Source organism: Microcebus murinus, chromosome 2 (genome assembly GCF_040939455.1).
Source record: "Microcebus murinus isolate Inina chromosome 2, M.murinus_Inina_mat1.0, whole genome shotgun sequence".
Classification (NCBI taxonomy): Eukaryota; Metazoa; Chordata; class Mammalia; order Primates; family Cheirogaleidae; genus Microcebus; species Microcebus murinus.
In genome coordinates this window covers 87,751,247-87,759,884 of record NC_134105.1, presented here as the reverse complement: position 1 = coordinate 87,759,884, position 8,638 = coordinate 87,751,247, and the positions used below count along the sequence as shown (strand labels likewise).

The following is an 8,638-nucleotide window of genomic DNA, read 5'->3' as shown; positions in this document are numbered from 1 at the left end:
CCTTTTGAGCTTGTTGAAAATACAGATTCCCAGGCCAGTCCCAGACCTATTGAATTGGAATCTCCAACAGTGATACCTGGGAATCTTTATAAGTAATGAGTTTCCTAAGTGATGCTGATGCACCCCGCTTAACTCCTGTTCACTCACTGGTGTGCAGGAACAAAAGTGAACTAAACTCAACCTTCCTCTGCGTGTGCTGTCTGATGCTTCAAACTCCATTTTTAGAGATCTGTGCCATTGGCTTGTTCCCTTTTCAAGTGCAGAGGGGAAGTGCTCTGGGGAAGATCTCTGATCGATCTTGCAGAGAAAACATCACCTCTCTTGGAGCACACCTTATGGGAGGTTGAGGAGACATAGAAAGGGAAGTTTGCCCCCGATTCCATGGTTAGCTGAAGCCTAACTCCATGCTCCGATTCCCCGTGGGCAGAGTTTTATGTTAGTTCCCAACTACAGACATTCTTGGTTCCGTAGCCATGTGTTCGGGAAGTAAGCAATGCAGCTGTGTGTGTGTGTGTGTGTGTGTGTGTGTGTGTGTGTGTGTGTGTTACATAAGTCCTACTTGCACTATTTTTAAAAATTAGATTACTGGCATTCGAAGGACAAACATTTTTCTAGATACAACAGATTTATGTTATATATTATTGCCTTTCCTCTGCAAAGATCAAAAAAGCAGTTACAGTGGGAGTGGGAGACATAGCCAATAAGATGGATGGTCCTCCCCCAAAAAGATGCGCGTGTGTCAGTCTGCCACAGATTGAGGCTCTGCCAGTGGCTGCCCTCCACCCGGCGTCTTTGCTCATTCAGAAGCATAACTGCAATCCTTCTAGCAACAGGCCAGCTGCTCTGCTTTCCCAGATGCTCTCTCAAGAATGTCACATCACTTGATGCTTTGGCTCAGCAAACCCAGCAAGCAGCTCAGCTTCCCTTCTAAGTGTGATGAGGGTGTTTGTTACCATGGGTTGCCCTGGTAGCTGCTGCTATCCAACCTATGCTGGAGTCCTGGTGGTGTTGTGTCTTGGGGTGAGCCTTGTCTCTGTGTAGGCGGCTTGAATTCTCTGGGTGTGAACATCTCTAGCCCCTGAATGGCTAAGGGCTGCATGGCAAGCGCTGGTGTTGATGAAACACTCATGAAGGGTGTGATGTGCCCGGATGTGAAATCTCAGAAGAATTTCTGCTAAGCAGACCTTTCATGTTTTCAGGGTTCTCACAGCATGCTGGCTCACTCTGGTAGCCTTCCAGAGAACTTTCTGGATCCATGACTCTAGAGTCCTCACCACAGCAGATCTTGAACTCCCGTGTGAGTAAGCACACACCTGACCTTGCCCTCAGGAAGCAGAGTCAAAGTTGTTCTTCTAAAGGTAAAAGGAGCTTTTCCTATCCTAGAAAAATTCTGTATTCTAATAGATCTTTCCCATTTCTAATCACTAACAACTGAGACAGCTCTGCAAAAGAAAAATGGAAAGAATTTTTAAAACAAAGACAAAAAACTCTGCCGTAGAACCACACAAAATCAATTTACATTACTCACTTGGTCAAGTGTCTATTTTTATCCAGGGTTCACTGGGTCATTCTGGATTTCTCTTCCCTCTGTAAATCACTGAAAAGGATGAAGAATGGAAAAGGCAGAAAGATGCATTAAATATGCAGACATTTTCTTAAATGAAAAAGTACACATGTCTCAGATTGCATTAGTATTTTGTTTTGAAATGCTATTTTGCAGTATTTCACAGTAAGTAAGCAGGATACTAAGAGAATCTGAACTGTTTAAGAGGCAGACTGTTTAAACTGACCAGCACTTTCTAACTGACCAGGGTGATCTCTCTCCTGCTTCCTGAAACAAATCCTCTTTTAGCTCAGACTACTGACTCAGAACAAGGAACTTTCCTTTCTACCCCCAGGCCAACTTGCTGTGTTCCTTGGGGAACTCCAAAATTTTATTGATTCAGGGAGTTGTATAGGGAGAACATAAACCTGTTCAACTGCTAAGTTGTTAAGGAGAGGAAACTTCCTTGAAGTTCCCCAGGATGTGCAAGTGACAGTGAAACATGCTGGATCCTGAAGATGAAGAATCCCCCCCACGGAGTGATGTCAAGCATAAACCCCTCCTGTCTGCCTCTTATTAGAGCCCTGTCACTTCAAATAGATTGTTTTCCTCTTCCTCCCAGCCTACATGAGTTTCCCAGCATCAAAGTAGCTTGCTTGAATTAAAGATGTGGTTTTCAAACTTTAGCATGCATCAGACTTGCTTGGAGGAGCTTGTTAAAACAAAGATGGCTGGGCCCCAGCCTCAGAATTTCTGATTCAGTAGGTCTGGGTAGAGCCCCAAAAACTGCACATCTAAGAGGTTCCCAAATGGAGCTGATGCTGTTGGCTCCAGGACCACACTTTGAGAACCCATGAGTTATGGTATTATGAGAACTGAGGTTAAAATGTATATGTCTTAGTTAGAAGTAGCACATTAAAATGTTAATAACTCATACATAATAAAATATGATATGAGCTTAAACTTATCCTGAATAATAGCTACCATTTATTAACTAACTATGGACCTGACATTTTGTCCAATAATTTATATCTGATTTAATCCTCATTATCTTTTACGCAGATGATGCACAATTATCCTCATTATCTTTTATGCAGATTATCTTCATTATCTTTTAATTATTATCCTCATTTTTATCCTCATATCCTCAATATTATCTTCATAATTATCCCCATTATCTTTTAATCCTCATTATCTTTTATGCAGATTATTATTTATTCCAATTTTCAGATGAGGAAACCTAGGCTTAGAAAGAATTGATGCAACCTAAGGCAAGTAATAATGGCAGGATTTGAATCCTGATCCAAGTCTGAAAAAGTCCATTCTCGCAGGTGAAAAGCTTTAGGATAATCCAAGCGTCAAAGACCCAGAGTTTTAGACCAACAAGATCCCCACAGCTCCCCTTAGCGTGTTCAAAGGCTCCATGTTAGCCAGGGACCTGATTTGACTTGCCCTGTGCACAGGGAGGAGAAATGCTGACATTGAAGACAGCAATTTAGAATTTCCCCCTAGATATAATGATTTCCAGATGACTGCAGAGCCCCTCAGATAACCTGGCTTACTCTGGTAAGCCCAGGAGGGTTAGGGTTAGGGTTAGGGTTAGGGTTAGGGTTAGGGTTAGGGTTAGGGTCTTGAGGGTCTTGCAGGGTTTCTATAAGGATCTATAATACTTTAAGAGAGTGGCAGATTTCAGGCTGAAGACTGACCCTTGCTAACGAGAAGTAGAGCCAGGATAAGCAGCAGCCCAAAGGTACAGAAAACAGAAGACCAGTAGGGCAGTGCTCCTCAAACTCCACCTGTATCAGAATCACCTGAGAACCCAATGGACACACACAGGCACTTCTCTGGGATAGGGTCTGGGCCTCTGCATTCATTATTAGCTGTCCAGGAGATTCCGATACATGGCAAAGTTAGAGAACAGTACCCAAGCAGTGCTTCTCAAGCTTGAACACACTTACCAATCTGCTGGGGATTTAGCAGGTCAGGGTGGGGCCTGAGATTATACATTTCTAACAAGCTCTCTAGGGATGCTGATAAGTGAAAATAGCAAGATCTAAGAGTAACAGTTTTCAAGTTTGTTTGTTTTTTTCTTAAAGCATTGCAACTCTTTCTTTAACAAAATCTTAGGGGCCAGGTATGGTGGCTCACACCTGTAATACTAGCCAAGGTGGAGGTGGGTGAATCGTTTCAGCTTAGGAGTTCGAGACCAGCCTGAGCAAGAGCAAGACACTGTCTCTACTAAAACACAGAAAGAAATTAACTGGACAACTAAAAATATATAGAGAAAAAATTAGCTGGGCATGGTGGCGCATGCCTGTAGTCCCAGCTACTTGGGAGGCTGAGGCAGCAGGATTGCTTGAGCCCAAGAGTTTGAGGGTACTATAAGCCCGGGCAACAGGCTGAGACTCTGTCTCAAAAGAAAAAAGAAAACATCTTAGGGAAGGCTAATATATAACATACCACTCCTCTCCTCCTCTGCCCTCTCTGACTCAAGGGAATACTGATTAAAAATCGCCATAATACTAGAAATAGGTTCTAAGAATACAGATCTAGGCCCATGTACCTTTCACTGAAGACCAGGGCTATAGTCACTAGTACTTTGGGAGATTTTTAAGAGCATTTTTTTTTTTTTTGAGACAGAGTCTCACTCTGTTGCCTGGGCTAGAGTGCCATGGCGTCAGCCTAGCTCACAGCAACCTCAAACTCCAGAGCTCAAGCAATCCTTCTGCCTCAGCCTCCCAAGTAGCTGGGACTACAGGCATGCACCATCATGCCCGAGTAATTTTTTCTATATATTTTTAGTTGTCCAATTAATTTCTTTCTATTTTTAGTAGAGACAGGGTCTCACTCTTGCTCAGGCTGGTTTCAAACTCCTAACCTTGAGCGATCCGCCCGCCTCGGCCTCCCAGAATGCTAGGATTACAGGTGTGAGCCACCGTGCCGGGCCTTAAAAGCAATTTTTTATAATTCAAAGTTTTCTCTCAGTTTGTTTTCAATAAGCCAGATCTGTTTACCTGCAGTCATGAGAAACCAAAACTTAAAAAATTAATAAGGATTATGCTTATTTCAGACCTGCAAGTGGGGCAGGAATTGGAAAGCATGTATCCTGCTGTGCTCAGGGAAGCAATGGACAGGGAGAGGAAGGAGCTCAGGTAGAACACAAGCAGTGGAAGGAGACTCCAGACCCAGTCAGTCCCTACCAGGGAAGGAGGTGGTCGGTGGGGAGCTGGCCCCACCTGGGAGGCTGTCTGATGGGGTTTACTGGCAGGAGGCTTCACTTCCACTCACACCCTGGGAAGAAGTCAGCCATGTCTGACGTGGGGGGGGAGGGAGAGTTCAGTAGTTTGGGATATCAAACTACAAACTTGGGCTGGGCGTGGTGGCTCAAGCCTGTAATTCTAGCACTCCGAGAGGCGGAGGCGGGTGGATTGCTCGAGGCCAGGAGTTTGAAACCAGCCTGAGCAAGAGTGAGACCCCGTCTCTATTAAAAATATAAAGAAATTAATTGGACAACTAAAAATATATAGAAAAAATTAGTCGGGCATGGTGGCACACGCCTGTAGTCCCAGCTACTTGGGAGGCTGAGGCAGAAGGATTGCTTGAGCTCCGGAGTTTGAGGTTGCTGTGAGCTAGGCTGACGCCACGGCACTCTATCCCAGACATCAGAGTGAGACTCTGTCTCAAAAAAAGAAACAAACAAAAAAAAACTACAAACTTGGGAAATATGTTGGGGCTTTTCCTAAGGCCCCAAAGCAAGCTGTCTCCTAGAAGACTGTGGCAAGGATTGAAGCGGCGTATGCTACTTACTGCATCAGCACTCACGGCTCTGGGTGTTCATCTCCACTGCCCTGCCCAGGAAGTACTCTGCTTGGGGGCAACCAAAGTAGGCTAGACAAGATCAGCCCAGAGCAAAACCGAGGAAGCAGCGAAGGTTATCTTCACTCCAACTCCACTTTTTCAGAACCCCTTTTGTTCCCCTGGGCAAACCCACCCAGGCAAACCAGAAGCAAACATCCCAGCCAGCTGTTAGCAGATTCTCCCCCATGCCTGGCTACTGCAGGTGTGGTCAGAGCAGCAGCAGCAGCAGCATCACCAGCGTCACCTGGACCTTGTTGGAAATGCAGAGTTTCAGACCCCATCTACCAAATCAGAATCTGGCTTTAACAAGGCCCCAGGTGATTTACATGCACAGTGAAGTTTGAGAAGCCCTGCTCTAAAGGAGCAGTTCTGAGCCTTGGCTATACTTTAGAATCATCTGAGGAACTTTTAAAAATCTTGATGCCCAGCCTTCAGACCAGTTAAATCAGACTTCCTGGGGGCAGAGCTCACACATCAGTTAATTTCAAGTTCTCCAGGTGGTTCCAATGTATAGCCAGGCTGGGAACCACAGTAAGATGGATTAAGCACCGCCCCTTTGAGAAATAGTTACATTTTCCTGTGGGACCCTAGAAAACTGAAAAGGCTTCAGAATCCAAGGAAATTCATCGCAACTGTTATAATCTGATAGGAGGCACTATATTTGGGAAGCAAAAGTTATGGAATGGGAGAGCAAGAACCCCTTTCAAGAAAGAAGGAAGGAAGGAAGGAAGGGAGGAAGGAAGGAAGGGAGGGAGGGAGGAAGGGAGGGAGGGAGGAAGGGAGGGAAGGAGGGAGGGAAAGAAAGCAAGCATTTGCCTTTCTAATTGAAGAGTCAGTTAAATAAGCCCATGATGCGGCTACAAAAACTCCCTTCTATTTTATCCATGAGAAAAATGACTTACCCATTCCAAGTGTACTTCCAGAGCAAGTTACTGCAATAAAAATACAAGCACTTAAAATATATTTATTGATATATTTAAGATGGCGAAGATATAACTTAAGAAAGGATAATAGTGAAGTAAACCAAAGAATGAATAAGCACAAACTTGGGTGATAAGGGAAGATACTTTCTAGCAGTATGACCTTGGGCAAGTCACTTCACTACGCCTCAGTTTATCTGTAAAGTGGTAAAAATAAGAATGCCAACCTCAGTGGTTTGTTATACGGATTAATCGGAGTTAATACATGTAAAGCCCTTAGGATAGTGTGTGGCATGTGGAATTTAATGTTAGTCATTATTATCATTTACAATATTGTCCTGATTATCAGAGTAAGGCACCACTTATATTGCAGAAAACAAACAAAAACAAAGCATCTGAAGGTCAAGAGTTCAAAACCAGCCTGAGCAAGAGCGAGACCCCGTCTCTACTATAAATAGAAAGAAATTAATTGGCCAACTAATATATATAGAAAAAATTAGCCGGGCATGGTGGTGCATGCCTGTAGTCCCAGTTACTTGGGAGGCTGAGGCAGTAGGATTGCTTGAGCCCAGGAGTTTGAGGTTGCTGTGAGCTAGGCTAATGCCACGGCACTCACTCTAGCCTGGGCAACAAAGTGAGACTCTGTCTCCAAAAAAACAAAGCACTTCTCCCAAATGCATGGCTTTTACTAGGAGACTGAAGCAAAGGAGGATTTCCTAACTTGAGTCTGGACACCTAATCCTTACCGAGCTGAAATGGCTGCAGGCGTGATATGGCACCCCACCTAAGGGTATCAGAGTTCTAACTAACAAGGACTTTTGGTGGCTAACAAGCCATCAGAGGAATGACTCCCTAAGGGTTGAATTGTGGGCAAGGAGCAGGAGAAAGAACGGGAGACTTTCATCACTCAGCTGTATGATCATAGGCATATAAACTCATAGATTCGTTCTTTCTTTTTTGTTGTTGTTTTTCTTTTGTTTTTTGAGACAGGGTATCACTTTGTTGCCCAGGCTAGAGTGAGTGCTGTGGCATCAGCCTAGCTCACAGCAACCTCAAACTCCTGGGCCCAAGCGATCCTTCTGCCTCCGCCTCCCAAGTAGCTGGGACTACAGGCATGTGCCACCATGCCCGGCTAATTTTTTCTATATATATTAGTTGGCCAATCAATTTCTTTCTATTTATAGTATAGACGGGGTCTCGCTCTTGCTCAGGCTGGTTTTGAACTCCTGACCTCATGCAATCCGCCTGCCTCGGCCTCCCAGAGTGCTGGGATTACAGGCGTGAGCCACGTCGCCCGGCCCTCGTTCTTTCTTAAATTCAAAACATACTGGGCAACAGTTATGTGCTAAGTACTGAGAGTCAGAGAGACCATCACTTATTAGGAGAAAGCACACACATTCAATTCACAGTAATATGTTCAGTAAAGATAAGGGTGCTGGCCAGGAGCGGTGGCTCACGCCTGTAATCCTAGCACTCTGGGAGGCCAAGGCAGATGGATTGCTCGAAGTCAGGAGTTTGAAACCAGCCCGAGCAAGAGCGAGACCCCATCTCTACTATAAAAATAGAAAGAAATTAATTGGCAAACTAATATATCTAGAAAAAATTAGCCGGACATGGTGGCACATGCCTGGAGTCCCAGCTACTTGGGAGGCTGAGGCAGGAGGATCGCTTGGGCCCAGAAGTTTGAGGTTGCTGTGAGCTAGGCAGACGCCACAGCACTCTAGCCCAGGCAACAGAGTGAGACTCTGTCTCAAAAAAAAAAAAAAAAAAAAAGATAAGGGTGCTGTAGGCTCATCAAGGAGAGAGGGAAAGAGCTAACTCAGCTCATATGAATTGGAGAGGGCTTCACAGAGGGGGAAAATTGGGCTGATGACTTCTCTTGGTGGAGTGTGGTGGAATTCCAGGCAAAGAGAAGAGCACTGCATTAGCTCAGGAACATGATGGGAAGTGTGTGTGCCTGAGGAAGGCGTGTATGATTCCATGAGACTACACTACAGAATTGAGTCCTCTGAGGAAGGATGCTGTGGAATGAACCTAGAATTTCTCTGTCCAATACGGTAGCCACTCAAGTGGCTACTGAGCACTCAAAATGTGGCAGTCTGAACTAAGATGTGGTATAAGTACAAAATGTAGAGTGGATTTTGAAAACTTAGTATGAAAAAAGCAAAATATCTTATTATTAATAATAACTTTCACGGCCGGGTGTGGTGGTTCACACCTGTAATCATAGCACTCTGGGAGGCTGAAGTGGGAGGATCGCTTGAGCTCAGGAGTTCGAGACCAGCCTGAGCAAGAGTAAGACCCTGTCTCTACTAAA

At 44.6% G+C, this 8,638-nt stretch overlaps 1 protein-coding gene across 1 annotated transcript in view; it reads right to left on the bottom strand.

Annotated features, from left to right (window-relative positions):
* Nucleotides 1-612: 612 nt before the first annotated feature.
* Nucleotides 613-8,638, bottom strand: part of FNDC7 (fibronectin type III domain containing 7) — a 31,212-nt gene continuing 23,186 nt past the window's right edge. The window contains exons 11-13 of the mRNA XM_076010967.1: nt 6,304-6,333; nt 1,529-1,597; nt 613-1,442 (exon numbers count right to left, since the gene is read on the bottom strand). Of these exons, the coding sequence (XP_075867082.1) occupies nt 1,566-1,597; nt 6,304-6,333 (62 nt within the window). The 3' untranslated portion in view covers nt 613-1,442; nt 1,529-1,565. The remainder of the gene's footprint in view (nt 1,443-1,528; nt 1,598-6,303; nt 6,334-8,638) is intronic.